The 20,874-nt window shown below is 48.5% G+C and overlaps 1 protein-coding gene and 1 pseudogene across 1 annotated transcript in view; both read left to right on the top strand.

Moving 5' to 3' along the window:
* The window catches only part of LETM1 (leucine zipper and EF-hand containing transmembrane protein 1), a 51,470-nt gene that overhangs the window by 2,017 nt on the left and 28,579 nt on the right, over nt 1-20,874 (top strand). Inside the window, exons 2-6 of the mRNA XM_045529608.1 lie at nt 3,256-3,316; nt 7,758-8,208; nt 13,027-13,170; nt 13,859-13,996; nt 15,726-15,929. Of these exons, the coding sequence (XP_045385564.1) occupies nt 3,256-3,316; nt 7,758-8,208; nt 13,027-13,170; nt 13,859-13,996; nt 15,726-15,929 (998 nt within the window). The remainder of the gene's footprint in view (nt 1-3,255; nt 3,317-7,757; nt 8,209-13,026; nt 13,171-13,858; nt 13,997-15,725; nt 15,930-20,874) is intronic.
* Nucleotides 2,609-2,715, top strand: LOC123622968 (annotated as a pseudogene).

Raw genomic sequence — 20,874 nt, 5'->3', positions numbered from 1 at the left:
TTAACATTTTACATTAATATGGTTCATTGTCACAATTAATGAACCGATGTTAATACGATATTATTCACTAAGGTCCATACTGTATTTAGATTTTCTTTACTCTTCCGTACTTTATTCTGTACATACTTAATTCTGGTGTCTTTTTTCTATCCTAGGACCCATCCAGGACACCACTTACATTTAGTCCTCATGTCTTCTTAGGCTTTTCTTGATTGTGAGTTTCTCAAATGTTCCTTGTTTTCAATGACTTTGACAGTTTTGAGGAATACTGGTCAGATATATTGTAGGATGCTTTTCTATTGAGATTTTTTGATGTTTTTCTCATAGTTAAACTGGGACTGATGGATTTTTTTTGAGAGGAAGACCACAGAGATAAAATGTCCTCATCGTATCAAGGTTCCATGCTGTCAGAATGATTTACCACTGTTGATACTGACTTTGGTCGCCAGCTGAAGGGGTACTTGTCAGGTTTTCCCCTGTAAAGTTACTCTTCTCCCCCCTTTACATATTGTCCTCTTGGGGAGGAAGTTGCTGTACACGTAGGAATGGCAGGGGCTGGCCAGACTATAAGGACTGGGCGGGAGAAGAGTAGCTGGTCCAGGGTGACTCTGACTTCTGGCCTGAGCCACCTGGGTGTGGCAGTGCCATTTATTGAAATCCAGGAGGGCTTGAGGAGATGCAGGCTGGGAGGAGAGTCAGGAGTTCTTGTTCTTGGAATTGTTGAATGTGCCCATGAGACCTGTGAGTCATGTGTATCTGGGTCAGGGAAGAGGTGGAGGTCAGGCAGGGGAGATCCACCAGGAGAGGAGAATCAGAGGAGCATGGTCTCCTGGAAGGTGTGTTACGATAAGTATATTTGGTTTTTGTCCCTAGTTGGGTTGCTGGCATGGAGTACCTAAAACCTTTGGGATTTACTGAGTGGGGGGCGGGGTGTGTCTTTAGTTGTTCATAAGGAGCCCTTTGCCACCACGCCTGAGCTTATGCTGATGAGATGGCACAGGGTGGGCCCTTAGATTCAAGTGGGGGCTGGCCATTCTGTGATTGGAAAGTTGAAACTTCCCCTTCCAGGGAAAGAGTTTGGAGACTGAGTTCAATCTCCAGGGCCAATGACATGATCAGCTGTGCCTCTGAGATGAAGCCAAGGAGGCTGGTGGAGCTTCCCAGTTGGTGTTGTGCCCCAGCTCCATGGGGACAAGGCTCCTATGCTTAGGACCCTCATCTGGCTATTCATTTGTATCCTTATAATAAACTGTGATGGTAAGTTAGAGCCCTTTGCTGACTTCTGTGAGTCATTCTTGTGAATTAGCAAAACCAAGGGGGTTGTGGGAACCCCTAACTTTGTAGTCAGCGGAAGTGCAGGTACCTGGAGTGGGTGCAGTCTTGTAGGGCTGAACCCGTCACCTGTGGGATATGTGCTGACTCCAGGGAGTGTTTGCATTGAATTGAATTGTTGGACTCCCAGCTGGAGAAGTGGTTGGTGAACAGAAGGGCTTCCAGAAGGAGGGAGTGGCCCATAGACCATGTTGGGGGAGCACTGAATCCCTGGATAGCTTTGACTTGGGGGTTTATGCGGAGAGCTGGGACAGAAGCCTTCAGAGTAGATTTGGAGAGAGTCTGGAAAGGGTGCCCGTGGGACAGGGAGTGTTAGACATGGGATCACTGGGAACTCTGGGAGGTTTCTTGACAACCTGTCTGCTTGCTGGAAGCTATTTCTTCTTCTGTGTTTTTTGTTTGTTTGTTTGTTTGTTTGTTTTAAGACACAAAGTCTTACTCTGTCACCCGGACTAGAGTGCAGTGGCACCATCATAGCTCACTGCAGCCTCAAACTTCTGGGTTCCAGTGATCCTCCCAACTAGTTAGGACTACAGGTACAAACCACCACACCTGGCTAATTTTTCTTATTTTTTTAGAGACAGGGTCTCACTGTGTTGCCCAGGCTGGTCTTGATCTCTTAGCCTTAAAGTGATCCTCCCGCCTCAACCTCCCAAAGTACTAGGATTAGAGGTGTAAGCCACTGCACCTGGCCTGCCCTGTGCTTTTGATACGTTTGAGAATGTAGCTAACATCTTTACGTTATGAATCATGGTGATTGAACACTCATTAACCTAGCCCCTAACTTGCAAACCAGACTATCACTAGTACTGCAGGTTCCTAAATGTGACATTTGTCGGGAATATCCTTCCCTGTAGAAGCATGAGAGTTGCCTGTTACTTATGATGTAAGGTGACAAGCAGTCCACTGGGAGCAGGTTGGGTACCCACCTTCTCCATCTTGTCCCTTCTTGCATGATGGCTCTTGTGGTGGGCAAGCCCAAGGGAGGTCCTCATAGCCCACACCTGCTTCTGCTCTCGGGCAGAGGAGTCAATTCCCCCTGCCAGGAGGGTGGAGGATGCCACCTGCTGCCACTCTGCCGCTTGCACTGCCTGGCCTCCACACAGGCTGGCCAGGCACCTCCAGCAATGGTGCCTCTGGCCCTGCTGCCCCAGCACCTGTCCTGTTCCTAGCCCAAGGCTTGATCACAGTGGGCTCTGAATGTTGGTGGTGTGAGTGAGCTATGCTATGAGGACAAGAGTGAGTTAGGAGAAGTGTCCTAAAAAAGTGCTGTACAGTGTTGTATGAAAGGAGAGAAGGTTAGCACTCCCCTTGACAAGGATGGAAGAGGCTCTCGGGCCTGTACAACATGCATACAGTAAATGTAAAAAAAAATAAAATTGTAAAAAAAAAAAAAAAGTGCTGTACACTCACCACTGTTGCTTATCCAGGAAATGTGTTCTGGTGATTCTTGCAGCCCTTGCCACCCTGGGATTGTGGCTTGCTCTGGGGGGGCTGTCTGGGCATAGGGGCTGATGTGCACCCTGGCTGCTGCCCACCAGAACCTGCTGAAGTGAGTGGGAAGTGGTCCCTCTTGTAGGAACCCACAGGCCTGACCTCCCTGGCCTTTCATCGGGAACCCAGGCCTTCCTCTCTGAGGCCCGGCCTGCTCAGCTTCCCACTTGGGGTACATAGAGCTAGGGTCTATTTCAGGCTCCCCTTCTTTCCCTGGGGCTCCCCTGACGTACTGTTTTCCTAACTGGTATAGACCCTTTGCTTGGCAACACTCTGAAACTTTCCAATACTCAGAACTGGCTTCTAGAAACTTACATGTAGAGGTTTCTACGAAAAAGATCTAGACTTTCAGGCTTTAAAAGACAGTATCAGTTCAAGTCACCTGGTTTGACACTTGCTTACTGATTTTTTCCTTTGTTTTTATTGTAGGTGGTCTGGGGGATGCTGCTTGTCTCGCTTGTGCCAGCTCGGTGGGGTTGAGAAGCCACCTGTAAGTAAATCAACATCACTTTGACCTATTTGCTTGAAAATGCTGGAGGCACCTGTGATTATTGCTTTTCCAGAGAAACAGTGTATTCTACTTTGCTGTTCTTTGTTTTTATTTGTTTTAAAACTTTACCTTTTCATTTTGAAAGCAATGACCACATACCTTAGTGAATGTTTATTTTTTAAATTTTTATTTGGTTATTTATTTTTTACTTTTTTATTATTTATATAAGAGCCAGGGTTTTGTTCTGTCACCTAGGCTGGAGTACAGTGGTGTCATCCTAGCTCACTGCAACCTCAAACTCCTGGGCTCAAGCAATCCTCCTGCCTCAGCCTCCCAAGTAGCTGGGACTACAGTTGCATACCAGTACACAGAGCTAATTTGCTTTATTTTCATAGAGACAGTAGAGATGGGGTCTTACTATGTTGCCCAGGCTGAGTACTAGTGTTTCAACAGTTATTTGACAATCTCAGATAGTCTTCAGTTGAAATGACACAGACCCTCAGGTGAGGAGGTAGAGCACATTTGATCCAGGACAACATTATGGAGAGATTCTGGCTTTTGACCTTCTTTACCATTGACATAAAGGCAGAGGAGCAGCACCCAGAACCTTGACGGAGCAGTCAAACCACCGGACAGCAGTTCTGACACCCTGTAGATATCAACCTCATTTAGTGAGAAAACCTCGGCTGATGGGAAGCATTTTTTTTCCCCCTAAATCTCTACTTTGTGTGAATGCTGATGAGATTTGCTGGGAACTATTGCTGTGTCAATGGCAGGGTGCTGTCCTAGGACCCCACAGCTGGTGTCCTTGTAGTGTGCGTGCCTGGTGTGCGGTGACACTGGTGTTGTGGGCCTGCTCAACGTTCTCGTGAATTGATTTTCTGCACGTCCCCCAGTTTCCCAGCTGAGAGTAGTGAGCGTGATCTCATCTCTTGAGGTGGACCACATAGCTGCAGATCTCTGGGCAGAGAGCTGTCCTGGCCTTCTGACATCATCTTGCAAGCATGGTGGTTATTGCTACATTGTCCTTTTTTCCTTGTTTCTTTCTTCTTTCTTGGTGCTGGGGATAGCTTTGTTCCTGCTGATAGTGTGTCCCTGAAGAACTGAGGGTGGTGCATGTGGCTGGTATCCTTTCTGTCTGGCTTGGCCTCAGAGCACAGTCTAAAGTTCTGGGAATGAGTGGCACCACCTCTGGGTGCTGTCCCCCTGGGGAGTAGCTCATGGGCAGTGGTACTTGTGGCATTTTTACGGCATTGTCAGGAGTTGGGAATGTGCCATGGGAGGAGAGTAGGCCTGGGCCCCACCTGTGGCTCGGCCTGGGTGGCTGTGTGTCTGTGACGGTAAGGCAAGAGAAGCCCTGCAAGAAGCAGGAGAAGTTCTGGTGAATGGGGTGGTGAAAAGCTGGGCCCAGTGGTCCTGTGCAGGTGAGGCACACAGGTGCTTCTGGGGAGCACTGCTGCCACCCTGAGGCTCCAACAGCATGGGACACGGAAGCTTTCCTCCATGATGCTATCTGTCTTAGCTGCTCACCAGAAGCCACTGTGCCCAGATTAGTTTTATATTGATGGGAATTTTAAAAATATTATATTACATAATTTTGTGCCTTTTGGAAATGGCTAAACCTTTCTGGCTTGATTGTTAACAATCTCTGTAATGTGCTTGAAGATGGCCAGAACTGCAGGGCTTTCAGCCCTCACTGAGCACACCATGCGTGTGCTGCTCTGCCAAGTCTGTTCTTACATGTCTTGGTCTTTGCCTGTTGGCGCCCTACCACTGTGGACGTCATGCTTTCTAGCTAATTGAGGGTTGAAAGTAGCATACTTAGGCTTGGCAACTAGAAGAGGTCACATTTAATCCTGGGCGTGAGCACTGTCAATGCCTGCACTTGAGGGTCCACGGCACAGAAGGCAGGAAACTGGCCAGTGTCAGAAGGCTGGCAAGTGGCCCAGTGGCAGCCTGAGTGCGAGAGGGCTATGCTGCATTCTGTGCAGTCTGGCCCTCCATGACATTGTAGATTCAGGGGCTCCTTCCCAGCTGGAAGAAACCTGGAGACATGGTGGGTGGGGCCAGGAAGGGGCTTAGAGAGAGCCTTGAACTGGGCAAGACAGACTGAAGTTGGGGGGGGAGGTGGTCCCCTCCCTGGGCCTCCCTGTTTTTACCAGCCTATAGTGGTGTCCACTGTGCACTTTCCACGTATCATCACTTCATCTTCAGAACTTCTCCATGAGGTCAGTGTTAGGTTTGTGTTTCTGTAGTCAAGGGAAGATTTCAAGCCTGGAAAAATTCTTAGGGGGTAGGGGCCCCAGCCAACGACTGGCTTCAGAGTTCAGCCCCAGCAGCTTGGACTTCTTTTTTTTTTTTTTTGAGACAGGGTCTCACTCTGTTGCCTGGGCTACAGTGCCGTGGTGTCAGCCCAGCTCACAGCAGCCTCAAACTCCTGGGCTCAAGCAATCCTACTGCCTCAGCCTCCCAAGTAGCTGGGACTACAGGTGTGCACCACCATGCCCAACTAAGTTTTTCTATATATATTTTTTAGTTGTCCATATAATTTCTTTCTATTTTTAGTAGAGATGGGGTCTCGCTCTTGCTCAGGCTAGTCTCGAACTCCTGAGCTCAAAGGATCTGCCCGCCTCGGCCTCCCAGAGGGCTAGGATTACAGGTGTGAGCCACCGCACTGGGCCCAGCTTGGACTGGGCCCAGCTTGGACTTCTGATCCTGGCATGTTCTGTGCCCTGAACCACTCTGGGCTGTTGGTGCTCTGCACTGCCTGCTACAGGCTATGAGCTAAGACAGGCATATGCCTGCTGGTCCTGCAGAGTCCCCATCTGTGAAATGAACAGCAGAACTGGAGATTTCCTACCTTGTCTCCAGCCCCCACTGGAGGCTTCTCCACTGCTGTGATGAGGTGGCAATCAAAGTTGCCACTTGTGTAGTAGGTGTTGCCGTGCACCATTCACCATTGTGGTACTTGGTATATATTAACACATGTATTTACAAAGGCAGCTCCCAGAGCATAGAGAGGTTAAGTTACTTGGTCAAGGTCACACAGTAGTAAGTAGTGGAGCCACAATCTGAGCTTGGACAGTCTGCTCTAGAGCTTAGGCCCTCACTGCTGGTGTCAAGCCAAGTGCAGAGAGATGATGGAGGTGGGGAGAAGCTGGGTGTGCCAGCTTACACGGCACATGTGGCCTCTGAAACAAGGTCTGAGGGTGAGCCTGTAGCCATACGGGGTGGGTTTGTGCACAAGCATGGGGAGAAGCTTCTAATATGCAAGATAAGATGAACAGGAGATTATGAACCTGAAAGCGCATTGTACAAGTCGATTGTGTCAGTATTAGGCTGTAATTGGCATCACAGCACTGAGCTGCATCACCCACAGACCCTGGGCTCTGGGCCAGACACAATCCATGCTGAGGGAGCTCAGGCTGCAGTGGCCTTCCTCTCACCATTGATTAGTGGGTGGACACCAAGTAGGCAGCTGCTTGGGGCCCAGAGCAAAAGACTGGCCTGCTCTGGCTGCCTGGGGCTTAGCAGTCCTATGGGCTGTGTGGACAGAGAAGGGTCTAAGATTTTTAAGTGACAGCTTCCCACTGTGGCCTGTGAGGCGTCATGCTGGCTCCCCAGCCCTTACGGAGCTTGCATTCCATTGGAGAGATAGCAGGTTTGATGGACACAGTGTGTACCTCATCTCTACAACAGCCAGGTGCCGGGCAAGACACATGCAGCATGCAAGAAGAGAGTGTTGTAGATGCGAGGGCTGAATGGGTGGTGGGGTGGTCAGGGAGGCCTGAGGGAAGCCAAGATGTGAGCTGGGGCCTGCTGGGGCCAGATGGAGTGGGCAGCAGGGGAGGAAGAGGAGGGAAGTGAGCCTTGGGCTTTATTCTTTGGATTTTGCCATTTGGTGCTAGTGCCTGCAGTCAGCTGGCACACAGGTTTGTGTCTGCTCATGGGCACATCCTCACTGATTTGCAGAGTTTCAGGACTTGGCTCAAGAGCCACAGGTCTTTACAGAAAGTCACCTGGTGGGGAGAGGAGCTCCAAACTCAGCATACTCCCTGCTCTGTACCCCACCCCACCCCCAAATCCCAAAGTAGTGCTCCATGCCTCCCTAAGTCATTGGGTGTGGGCCCCCCGAGACCCGCCCAGAGGTTGTGTTGAGTCTGGGAATCCAGCTTTTGCTGGTCGCATGCACATCTGACCTGCCCCACTGGTAGATGAGGGGCAGGGCAGCTGGACCATACACTGTTCTGATCTCCCACACAAGACCTCTCAGAAGGGCTCCTGGGGGCATTTCAGACGTCAAATGTGTCTGTGGCGGATGTGTATGTGGTTATGATCCCGTGTGGCATGTAGTTTTTGTTGTTCTTTTTGGTATTTGGTGCTGAGTGGTCAAAGGCAAGTGCTGGCTCTTATTTCTGTGTTCCCTTTTTCCTTTTTCCAGGAATGTTCCATTTGGCTGCTGTGCTCCGTGCCACCCTGTGTACCTTTCTCTCAGAGGTGGTCACCTTGGCTGTTGGACTCTGAGGCCTGAGTGCTTGCACATGGTGGCAAGAGCACCATGGACTCCTGCCACAGTGGGTTTGGTTGTCGCAGGACCTCGGTGCCTTCCTGTGCGAGGCTGGCACTCGTCGCTCCGCCTTTGCGATGACTCTGTGGTAGAGAAGTCCCTCAAGTCCTTGAAGGACAAGAACAAGAAGTTGGAGGAAGGGGGCCCGGTGTACAGCCCCCCCACAGAGGTGGTGGTTAAGAAGTCCCTCAGGCAGAGGGTGCTGGACGAGCTGAAGCACTACTACCACGGCTTCCGCCTGCTCTGGATTGACACCAAGATCGCGGCGCGCATGCTCTGGCGGATCCTCAATGGACACACCCTGACTCGCCGGGAACGCAGGCAGGTAATGGGGACGTCTCAGCTCTTCTTTCTTTCACCTTGTAAATTTTAAAATGTTTGCTTGCTTTTTGTTTGATAAAGAAAAAATCAGCAAAAGCTGCAAAAAAATGAACTTCCCGCATAATAACAGTACTGAATTGTAGTGCTGGTGTACTCAGTCCCTTCTGCCAGCAGTTTTCAGCACGCATGTCTGTTTTCTCTTGGTGCTTGGGTGCCATCCCCTGGCTTTTGGCTTCTCTGTTTCCTTTTGAGCCTTCCATGTCCACACAGTTGTGTCTGTGTTGCTGCAGACGGCCTTTCCTCTCTCATTGCTTCCAGGTCTGTGTATAGGGCTATCCATGTCCCTCTGGGTGAGTTTGCTTTTGTTTATTGTTTGAGACCCATACCCTTCACTGTCTCCCATGGTGTGTAGCCAACCCTCCAGACTCTTGTTAATCTGCCTTTAAACATACCCAGATCTGACCACCCCGCACAGCCTATACTGCATCCTGCCCTGGGCTGTGGTCAGAGAACTCCCCTGCTGTCTGCCTCCACATGCCAGCAAGAACAATCTTTTGCAAAAGGAAGTTGGCTCATGCTCTGTGCCCTTCAGAGGGCTCGCCCTTCCTAGGGGGAGCCAGAGCCCTCCCAGTGGGTCTTCCCTGCCCATGTGCCCCCGGCTCCTGTGTTCTCCAATGGCAGTGGGCATGTGTGGAGCTGTGTGTGCTGTGTGCTGGCCATCCCCATTCCAGTACCTCCCTGTCAGGCCTCTCCTACAAGAGCACTAGGCAGCACCAGAAAGATGGGGCCTGAGGGCTCCGTGCTGGCAGGATGTGCTCAGGTGCCCTGCAATTGCTGGGTGTTGTGGCTATGTGTTTTCATGGCCATTGCAGTCTGGCGGGATACTTGCACACGAGAAATAAACTTTCATAAATAGAAAATGGCTTATTCTCTTAACACAGGTAGACATCTCTAAGTGATAATTCTGACAAGAGTGCTTAGTACTTGTCAGCCACATCTCTCCTTATGGAAGGGGAGCTGCCACCTCACTCAGTCCTCTTGGGCTTGGTGACTTCCGTCAGTGGAGCTTAGCTGCTATTGACTCCATCAGGAGCCTGGGGCACCTCCACTCAAGGCCACCTGCTCTTTTGGGCAGGAGATAGAATTCTAGTGTCCCTGCCCGGCCCTCTAACAGGGTGGGAGGAGGTGAGAGGGGCACTGGGGCCCAGTTTATCCACTGGAGTTACTGCATCTCAGCGCTTTGGGGACATCAGTGACTGTTTACAAACTCAGAGTCTTTGTTGTACTGTCTACACACCAGTAGAAAACAAGCTTGTTCCTTTCAGGTTTCATGTTTGAAATCTACTAGTGTACTACTGATCATATGTTTCAGCAGTGGCTTTTACCTTTTTGAAGACAATTGTGGCCAGGCATGGTGGCTCACGCCTGTAATCCTAGCACTCTGGGAGGCCAAGGCAGGAGGATTGCTTGAGCTCAGGAGTTCAAGACCAGCCTGAGCGGGAGTGAGACCCTGTCTTTACTGAAAATAGAAAAATTAGCTGGGTGTTACAGTGTGCGCCTGTAGTCCCAGCTACCCAGGAAGCTGAGGCAAGAGGATCGATTGAGCCCAAGAGTTTGAGGCTGCAGTGAACTATGATGACCCCACTGTACTCTAGCCCAGGCAACAGAATGCGACTGTCTCAAAAAAAATAAAACAATCATACAGTGCTGAAATGTGCTGTACAACAACAGCATTTGTAATTCTGTTTTTGTGTTTATAAACATTTAAGAATTTCTTTTATTGCCTGGTGTGTTTTACAAAACGTCTGTTTTAGAAAAAAATATGGAGTCCATGTTTGAATAAATGTTCTAGTTGATAAATAATCTCAACTTCTACTAAAAGGACATCGAGAGCCTTAATGTTAGATGCACGTTAAGACGTGGGTTTAGAAGGTGCTGTGCAGTCGTCTGCTTTTGTTTTAAATGTCAGTGTTTGACAAATGTAATGGTAGGATGTTCTTCTAAATGCTTTGTTGGAAATATCTACAGTGTGGTGGTCACAGGCACAGTGCTTTTGTTGCAGCGGGGTAGCTTCTTGAACCTGTCTGGGGCGTTTCCTTGCATCCTGCTCAGAACGAGTGAGAGACTCAGGAGGGTGTGGGGTGAGCATGGAGTGCTGGCTGGGCTCTCTGCACTGGACTTCTCACACCCTGAGCATTAGGGAGCACTTTCCAAAAGAATATGTGTTCAGAAATAGATAATCCTGCCACATCCCAATGGGCCACTCTTCGTTTGTCTGTGAAATAATTATAGTCACAGTCTAACTCTTCCCTTCTCTCCCAGCTGTCTTCATGGAGAGTCCCAGGTAATGGGGGCAGCTCAAGTTCCAGCTCTCCGTGTGCTAACCCTGGTGCTAGGGGCCCCAACAGATAGGTGCAGAGGTGGCCTTTCCCTCGGACAGTCTGCTCAGAGTCAACAAATGAGGGATTCCTTAGTGGGGAGGAAGAACTTTATTTTAATGCATCTTGGGAATTAGCTTTTACTTAGGAGAGTAACTCAGGCTTCTAGTTTTATACGTCACTGAGAACATAGGTCCTTTTTGTTAAACTGGCTGGAATTTCCCAAGGGATGTTGTTTTAAAAGGGGGCCAGTCAGTAGTGTGAGGAAGAGAGGGTCGCAGTAGTTCAGAGTTCAGATAATTTATTTGAACAGAATGTTATCGGTTCTGATAATTATAGAAAAGTGATTCTTAAAATTATAATTATAGCAAAGGAAAACAGTGTAAGAAATTACAAAAGTAAATAAAATTTGTATGAATATTGTTTAAGTGGAAGATACATTTGAAATGTGGTGATTTAACTTTAGGTAACCGTTGGATGCTTGCTGACCGTGTTAAGTAGAGCGCGGCAAGCATGTCTGTGAGGGTCACTGTGGAATAGGGGCATTTAGGAAGTCTTTCTGTGCTCACATTCTGGGCCTGAAAGTCCTGTGGTAGTCAGGGGAAGAGGTGTTTCTGGCCCCCAGGACACAGGGGAAGCATGCTGCAGCACAATGCTTTAAAGTGACAACGTCAGGGAAACAGCAAGCAGGGTCAGCGCTGACCCTCCAGCCCCCAGCAGCCACTGTTGGACTCTCTGTCTCTCTGGATTTGACGACTCTAGGGACCTCATATAAGTGGAATCGCAGGATTTGTTCTTCTGTGGCTGCTTACTTCATTTAGGATAATGTCTTCAAGGATCATCTATGTTGGAGCGTATGACTAATATTCGATGGTATGAATAGACCGCCTTTTGTGCATCCATCTGTCGGTGGACACTTGCTTGGGTTGCTTCTACCTTTTGGCAATTGTGAGTAAATGGAATTTTTAAAATTTTAGATGTCAATCTTACATCTTGCAGACTTAACAAATCAGTTATTAGTTTTAGTGGCTTTTTTGATAAATTCCATCAAAGTTTTTATCAAGAACAGATTTTGGATTTTTTTGTCAAATGCTTTTTCTGCATCTATGTAGATCAAATGGTTTTTCTTTTTCAGTTTTATTAATAAATGGTTGAGATTGTCAGATTGGATGAAAAAGCAAGACCCAACTAAATGCAGTGTATAGGAAACATCATAAATACAAAGACACAAATAGATTAAAGGCTGGTGCAGTGGCTCATGCCTGTAATCCTAGCACTCCAGGAGGCCGAGAGGTGGGAGAATTGCTCGAGCCCAGGAGTTTGACAACAGCCTGAGCAAGAGCAAAACCCTGTCTCTACAAAAAATAGAAAAATTAGTAAATTGTAAATAAGTAAAAAAAAAACAGGAATCCATGAGTGCATTTTGATAATAATTTAGAGTGCATTTACATAATAAATAGAAAATAGAAAAATGAATATGCAAGAAGGCAGGATTCTCCCTTACTTCACAAGTGGAAAAACTGATGCTGCATAGACTGCCTTGACCAGGAGGCCTCAGTGAACACCATTGAGTGGCTGGTGGGCACTGTGACACCTGAGGAGGAGTCAGCATCCAGCAGGTGTGTCTCCTGCACCTAATGGAGAGACATCAGGCCCAAAGTGAGGACCTTTCTATTCGTAGAAATGATGTCACTCTTCTAAAGAGCATCAAATTAATTAAGGAATCAGTGGCAGTATAAATGATAGCATGGATATGAAGATATTTTCTTGGTTCCTATGAGCCTAGAATGCTTTGTGTGTAGTGCTGTAAGGAGTAGTACCATAAGACTGAAAGGAAAGTTGAGCTTCTCAGGAAGCCAGCAGTGATTGTTCAGGGTTCACAGAGATCTTTGAGTATTTCAACTTGTGTCTCTCTTTAATGGCATCAAACATTGATTTGTGTATGTCAGTGAAACACTTGGCTTTTTTCTAATGATTGTTTTGTAGTATAGTCTTAGATCTAACCATCTAAGGGAACATGAGAGAAGTGCACAGTCAGCTCTCCTCTCTGCAGAGCCTGTGGGCCGGGTGGTATGGCCCAGCCTTCCCTGCTGACCTCCTGCCATGCCAGCAATGCTAGTGCTCAGGTGCTGCTGTTGCCTGCTGACCTCCCAGCCTAGGGCACTAGCCAGTGTCCCTGCGATTGCTAAAAGCACCCGATGGCCCACAGTGTTAGCACTATACCTGCTTCTCTGAAGGCCATTGGCTTGTGGTTTGAACCCTTGAGAAAGAAATGGGTTTCAGGAGATGTCTGCTGAGTGGTTTTAGAACTAGAGCCCTTAGAGATTCCTTTGAGTCACTGCCTGTGGTTGTGCCTGTAAATGATAGTGGGAGAAAGGCTCAAACCCCTCTCTCCCATCCCCCTGCCTGCTCTCTCCCACACTCATGGAGTCCTGCCTCTCCAGTTTCTCCGGATCTGCGCTGACCTCTTCCGTCTGGTTCCCTTCCTCGTGTTCGTGGTGGTGCCATTCATGGAGTTCCTGCTGCCCGTGGCTGTGAAGCTCTTCCCCAACATGTTGCCATCCACATTTGAGACCCAGTCCATTAAGGTGAGGCATTGTGGTAGCGAGCTCATTTCAGAATGAGTCCAGAATTCATTAGGATAGCTGCCTTGTTTGCAACCAATGTTTTAGGTGTTATTTTGAAGCTTTATGTTGCCTTCATGTGGTCCTTCTGCTGTGCTCTAATTATTTAGTGGATACTGTGCTTCAGATTTGTTTCTCTTTAAATGTGTTTTAAATATGGTTTTTCTAGATAGGTGAGACCCATTCATGGGTTGCAAGAGCCATCTAGTGCAGGGTCACCTGGCTATAGCCCACGGGCCAGATCGGGGACCCGCCACGCCTGGTTGTGTGTGTCTGGTCTGTGGCTGCTTTTGTGAATCACCAGTAGAGTTAAGCAGTTGTTTCAGACCACATGGCTCACAAAGCCAAAAAGCTTTACTGTCTGGCCCTTTATGGAAAAATTTTGCCAACCTCTGCTCTAGAGGGTCACACATATTTTTTAAAACCATGAAATAGAGTTTCAGAACGTCTTGCACTTAGATGAGAGTAAGTGTTTTGTGAAGTTTCTCGTAGTGTGTGTGGGGAGGTGTCAGATGCTGTTCTTGCTGGGGTCATGGCCTCAGGAGTTGGAGCACCCTCCTCAGCCACAGCCTCCAGGGAGGCAGGGTGGCCTAGGGCTGGCAGGGGATGGCGGGGTGGGCTAGATCACAGTGCCTTCTCTTTGCCCTTGCAGGAGGAGAGGCTGAAGAAGGAGCTTCGGGTCAAGCTGGAGCTGGCCAAGTTCCTCCAGGACACCATTGAGGAGATGGCCTTAAAGAACAAGGCAGCCAAGGGCAGCGCCACTAAAGACTTCTCTGTGTTTTTCCAGAAGGTACGGTGATACTCCTGAGCCCTGTGGCCTCAACCTGTTGACCTGAGGCTGGTTAGAGCTGTGGAGCACCACTGTGCCCTGTCTGGGAGTTCTCCTCGCTTTCCTTTCCTCTTTTTTGCTGTGCTCCGCAGAGAGTGGGGTTCTAGGCAGGAGCTGGCTGTTCCTTCAAGGAGTTTAACTGAGAGGCCTGGCCAGTGACAGCTACAGTGTGTCAGGCCTCCCAGGGTCCTCAGGGAGATGGAGCTATGTCTAGACTGAGCCTCGCTGGCATTCAGAGTCGCTTGCTTGTGTCTTGTGACTTTGCTGCAGTCCAGGTGGTAGAATCTGACAGAGGAGGGACCTAAGACCGGGAGTTGTGAGGTGCTGGGTGGTCAAGCTGGGCTCTTCTGCGAGGCTCCACCGCCTGGCTAGAGTCGGTCAGGATGGTCCTGAAGGGCTAGTCAGAGGCCTGGTCTGTGCGGCAGAAGGGGAGGAGGAGGGGACAGATCTCCGGGCTTTCCTGTGGCCGTGTGGCCAGTGAGGTGGGGAATGGGAGAGGGTGAGTGCCCTGGAAGTGTCCCCAAAGAGGCAACAGGGATGATAGTTCCAGGGTCGTTGAGCTTGAGGGATGTGCGCCACTTTTCTGGAGTCAGAACACCGTGTCTATGGTGCAGAAAGAACTTAGGTCAGAAGCTCCAGCTGCATATCTATGCCGTCTGTGGTATCCCACAGCCACAGCCTGAAATATTTGCAACATGGCTCTTCACAGAAAAGATGGCCATGCCCCACTGTCACTGTGGAAAGGAGCTGGGCACAGCCATGGGGGCTGCAGCGTTGTAGAAGCCCGGGGGCTGGCAAGATGGAAGCCAGAGGGCCTGGGGGCCGGGTCCTGCCTTTCCTGGGTCACTGTGAGGTGCCAGCTCCTGAGAAGGATGTGCTCATGGTCACCTGAGTTGGAGTATGATGTGTAGGGCATCCCTCCAGGGGCACACCTATGATTGTTGCTTGGAGTTGGTGTTCTGCACAGGCAGTTTGGATCATTTTGATTTAGGGAGCTCCTGAGGATGGGCCCCAAGTCAGGCTGGTCCCCCTCATCTGTCCTCTCTGTGAGGGACTAGCCCAGCCCAGCTCTGGGCAGAGACAGCTGGTGGCTTGTCCATCGGGTGGGAGGACATGTAGACAATCATCCGAAGAGCCCCAAGTAGTTTGAGCTGTGGGGCTCAATCCTCTTCCTAAAGGGCAAGAAAGTTGGGTCCCAGCAAGAAAGGGGCTTGAAATGGCCACCCACTTCCCTGATGCTCAGGATCTTGTACGTACACATAGCTGTGCCCTCTTCCTGCCACCAAGCAGCTGGGGTCCTGGCACCAGGGTTCCAGGGTGCTGCCCTGCAGCCATTTCCATAGCAGGGCCTCCCCCAGTAGAAGCAGCCTCAGCTCTGTTGGCTCAGATGCCACCCATGATACCTGCCTACAGCAAAGACCACAGCATCACCCCCAGGCGAGCCCAGACTGTGGCTGCCCACTGTAGTCTCAGGCCAGCCCAGTGCTGGCAGAAGTCAGCAGTTTGTCTTTGGGATGTGTAGACAGCTTCCAACAGGAGCGTAGGTGAAAGGTGGGTGGTCCAGGGTCAGATGTGGGGCCTAAGACTGGGGAGGGAGCCAGGCGCGCGCACACACACACACACACACACACACACACACACACACACCCCACACACACACAGTGAATAATGCTTGCAATTGCTTCTGCAGATCCGGGAGACAGGGGAAAGACCTAGCAACGAGGAAATCATGCGTTTTTCCAAATTATTTGAAGATGAACTAACTCTGGATAACCTAACGCGGCCGCAGCTGGTGGCATTATGCAAGCTCCTGGAGCTACAGTCCATCGGCACCAACAACTTCCTGCGGTTCCAGCTCACCATGAGGCTGCGGTCCATAAAGGCTGACGACAAGGTGAGCCACTGAGGCGCCACTGAACAGGCTTGGCTCTGTTTTTCTGGGTTTTTACCTTTTTTCCTGATTACATGAGCAGTGTAGAAACTCTGGAAGATACTAAACAGAAGAAGGCAAGATCACTGGTAGTGTTGTGACTCTCAGATCATGACTTTGACAGTTTGTGCATTTCTGCCCACCCTATCCTGCGTATGTACACACAGAGTGAGTGTGCATGCATGTCTGTCTCTACTGTAGTAAATGTTGAATCACATGGCCCGTACAGGTTTTCACTTGGCATGACATTCTGAGAGCCCCCCCATATCACTAAATATTCATTGAAAAGATGAATTTTAATGACTACCCAGCATTTCAATAGATGAATGTACCATAATTTATTGAACCAACACTTTAGCTAATCTTTTGCTACCCCAAACAACACTGCAATAAATATCTTTTAGCACAGCATTTTGCTCCAAATATGTTTTTTTTTTTTTTGAGACAGAGTCTCACTCTCCATCCCAGCTAGAGTATAGTGGCATCATCATAGCTCACAGCAACCTCCAACTCCTGGGCTTGAGCAATCCTCCTGTCTCAGCTTCCCAAGTAGCTGGGACTATAGGCTTGAACCACCATGCACAGCTAATTTTTCTATTTTTTATAGAGATGGGGTCTCGCTCTTGCACAGGCTGGTCTCAAACTCCTGAGCTTAAGCGATCCACCCGCCTCGGCCTCCCAGAGTGCTAGGATTACAGGCATGAGACACCGCACCCAGCCCATCTTTTTACTTTCAAGCTTCCTGAGTCCTTATATTTACAGTGTGTCTGTTATTGATTTGATCTGGTCTGGCAATCTTTTAATTGGAGTAGTTAGTGCATATTTTTTCTCTATTTGTCCCACCTGTTCTATGTTCTACTCACTTCATTTCTTAATTCCTTCTCTCTTTCCTTTTTATTTTTTCCTTTTCTTTCCTTAATCTGCTTCCTTTCTTACCTTCTTTTGGATTAGTCAGATATTTTTAGATTATTTCACCCCCTCCATTAGCTTATTATTACTTATTAATTACTACAGTAGTTTCCTAGAGTTTGCAGCCAGCTGCTGCCCTCCCCATCAGTGCTGGCACCTAAAGACACTGGGGCTCCATTTACACCCTGGACCCCCCCCCCCCCGCCCCCGCCCCCGCCCCCGCCCCCGCCCCCGCCCCCACATGATGTTGTGGTTTTCACCAGCCTGAGCTTATTTATAGGCACCTGCATTTTTACCCTCCTCACTGATTCCTTCCTCCCTGCATTTCTGTGTTTGCATCTTGATTATTTTCTTCTACATGAAGAATTCCCTCTAATATTTCCTAGGACATGGATCTGCTGTGGTGGATTTTCTTAGTTTTTGTTTGCCTGGATGTGTCTTTGTTTCCTTTTCCTTTTTACAGGGTTTTTTTCATGGGTACAGAACTCCAGCCTTGCCGTTCTGTTCCTCCTGCAGCTACAGGTTCTCTCGGTGTCTGGCTTCCACCGTCTCTCCTAGGAGGGCAGCTGCATGGCTTGTCATCATTTCTTTGAGTTGTATATCTTTTCTCTGACAGCTTCTAAGATTTTTTCTTTATTTTTGTTTTTTAGCAGTTTTGTAACAGTGTATGTAGGTGTATCTGTCTTTGTGTCCATCCGTTTATTGATCATTATGCTCTGTTATAGCAGGAAACACTGCCTTTACCCCTCTGCTCCCTTCAGGGCCTCCTAACTGTCCATCAGCCTGCTTCCCCTTGTCTTAGCACACGTGCGCTTTTCTGTATTTTACACCCTTCTTTGCTTTTAGATTACTGACCCCTCTCTTCTTCTGGGTCTCATCTATTACTTATCTCATGAGTTCTTAATTTCAGTCCTAGAAATTCTGTTTGGTTGTTTTTTAGAGTTCTCAGGTATAACTGTCCATCCTGTCATCTGCTTTCTTCAGCACACTAGTCATAGTTCATATCTGATTACTCTAATAACTGGGTGGTCTGTAGGTCTTTTTCTTTCTGATTAATTTATTTTTTTATTTTTTTGGAGACAGGGTCTTACCCTCTCACCCAGACTGGAGTGCAGTGGCTTCATCGTAGCTCACTGCAGCCTGGAACTTCTATTTTTTTATAGAGACAGGGTCTCACTATGTTGCCTGGGCTGATTTCAACTCCTGGCCTCAAGCAGTCCTACCACCTCAGCCTCCCAAAGTGCTGTGTAGGTCTTTTTCTTTTGCTTTCTGTCTTGGTTTTGTTTGTTTGTTTGTAGTATTTAGCATTTCCTGCATGCAGGTATTATCTGTGGAGACTTACAGCAGTTCAGGAAGGGCCCACACATCTTGGGAGCAAGCCAAGGAGCCTGTCACCCATACCGATCAAGGCCAGGGCCAATAGGGAGCCTGAACCTCCACCCTTGCCAGGATGCAGCAGGACACCCAAGCCCCTGACTGGGATGGCAGCAGAGAAGGCTGAGCAGGGAACTGATTCTTCATCCCTAACAGGTGGTTATAAGCTACCTTCTCCACATGCCCAAGGTGTCAGTAGAGACCAGGTAGGGAGCCTGGCCTTTCACTCTCAGCTGACAATAACAGTACACTCCCCTCACTGATGGGGTGGGGTCAGGACTTTCACCACTGCCCAGCAGTGTAACAAGGTCACCTCCAACCACTGTGTCAGTGGAAGCTAGGTGAGAAACAGTAATAAAGCACTTCTTCCCCCCTAGCCAGGAAGGCATCTGTGGAGGCCTCGTGGGGAGCCAGGACACTCGCCAACCCCTCCCAGCAGTAACAAGAAGTGCCTCTCCCCTGAGGTGTCAGTGGAGGCCATATGGGGAGCCTGGACTCCAAACAGGGCAGCACTCCCACCTGTCCTAGAATATGCCTGTAATTTAGTTTAGAAATGTGACTGAGTGACAACACAATTCCGTCAACAGAAACTTGTTACAGGTCCTCTGGAAACATGGCACAGTATGCCACTTGGCCACGTGACACCTGGACACCTGTGAGAATTGTGGTTCTGCCTTCATTCCTGTGTGCAAGGAGGAGCCAGGTGGAGACATTTTTGAATGGGCAGGAAGTAAAACACAGATGTTAGGGTTTGTGGTTGGTGAGGGAAAGCTGGACCTCAGGGGAGATGCAATCAACTTTGGGCTTTAGCTTGGCCCTGTGATGAATAGATTTGAAACTAGCCTGAGCAAATCATCATTTGCAAAATCTACAGAAGAACATACCTCCCACCCCATGCCAGAGCGGCATCAGAAGAAGCCAGCTAAGACAGAAGATTGAAATAAGATCCAGATTCTCATAACATAGTACCCAGAATGTTCAGGTTTCAATCCAAAATCATTTGTTATGTTAAGAACCAGGAAAATCTCAAAATGAATCAAAAAAGGTGACTACTAGATGCCAACACTGGTATGACAGGTGTTAGAAACACTGGGCTGGGCTCACACCTGTAATCCTAGCACTTCGGGAGGCAGAGGTGGGAGGATCCCCTGAGCTCAGGAGTTTGAGACCAGCCTGAGCAAGAGCAAGACCCTGTCTCTACAAAATATAGAAAAATTAGCTGGGTATGGTACCATGTGCCTATAGTACCAGCTATGCGGGGAACTTGAGGCAGGAGGATTGCTTGAGCCCAGGAGTTTGAGGTTGCAGTGAGCTGTGATGATGCCACTGCACTCCAGACAGGGTGACAGAGTAAGACTCTGTCTCAAAAAAAAAAAAACAGAAACACTGGACAGGCTGGGTGCAGTGGCTCACGCCTGTAATCCTAGCACTCTGGGAGGCCAAGGTGGGAGGATTGCTTGAGCTCAGGAGTTCGAGACTAGCCTGAGCAAGAGTGAGACCCCGTCTCTACCAAAAAGGAGAAAAAAAAAAAAACCTAGCCAGGCATTGTGGTGTTCACCTGTCGTCCCAGCTACCTGGGAGACTGAGGCAGGAGGATCGCTTAGAGCCCAGGAGTATGAGGTTACTGTGAGCTAGGCTAACACCACTGCATTCTACTTAGGGCAACAAAGTGAGACTCTGTCTCAACAGAAACAAAACAAGGCAACTGAACACCCCTCCTCACAACCCCCGACCCCTTCATTAAAAAAATAAAAATAAAAATTGTTTAAAAATATTAAAATAAAATAAAAACAAAAAACATTGGACAAAGGCTTTAAAGAGCAGCCTTCACAACAGTGCTTCAGGAAGCCATTGCTGATTGAAACACTTGGGGAAATAGAAAGTCCCAGCAAAGAAAAAAGATACTAAGAAGAACCAGATGAAAACTTAGAACTGAAAAATACAATAACTGAAATAAAAAACTCAGGGAGTGGGCTGATGGAAACTACCCCTTTGAACAACAGAGAAAACAAGTTAAAAATGAACCACACAGCCTATTCTACAGCAAACGTCTAACATCTGTGTTCAGAGTTCCAGAAAGAGGAAGAGGGCAGGGCTGGAAAGGCACTTGGCGAAGTAATGGTCGATATCTTCCCAGATTTAGTAAGAGACGTAAATCTGCAAATTTAAGAAGCTGAATGAGCCCCAGACAACATAAACCCAAAGAAATTTATACCAAGACGTATCAGAGTCAAACTAATGAACACTGAAGACAAATAGTTTTGAAAGCAGTGAGAGAGAACGGCATCTTTTTTTTTTTTTTTTTTTTTTTTTGAGACAGAGTCTCACTCTGTTGCCCAGGCTAGAGTGAGTGCCGTGGCGTCAGCCTTGCTCACAGCAACCTCAAACTCCTGGGCTTAAGTGATCCTACTGCCTCAGCCTCCCGAGTAGCTGGGACTACAGGCATGTGCCACCATGCCTGGCTAATTTTTTCTATATATATTTTTAGTTGGCCAGATAATTTATTTCTATTTTTAGTAGAGACAGGGTCTCACTCTTGCTCAAGCTGGTCTCGAGCTCCTGACCTCGAGCGATCCACCCGCCTCGGCCTCCCAGAGTGCTAGGATTACAGGTGTGAGCCACCGCG

This window comes from Lemur catta, chromosome 17 (genome assembly GCF_020740605.2).
Source record: "Lemur catta isolate mLemCat1 chromosome 17, mLemCat1.pri, whole genome shotgun sequence".
Classification (NCBI taxonomy): Eukaryota; Metazoa; Chordata; class Mammalia; order Primates; family Lemuridae; genus Lemur; species Lemur catta.
This window is presented reverse-complemented; position numbering and strand designations above follow the sequence as displayed.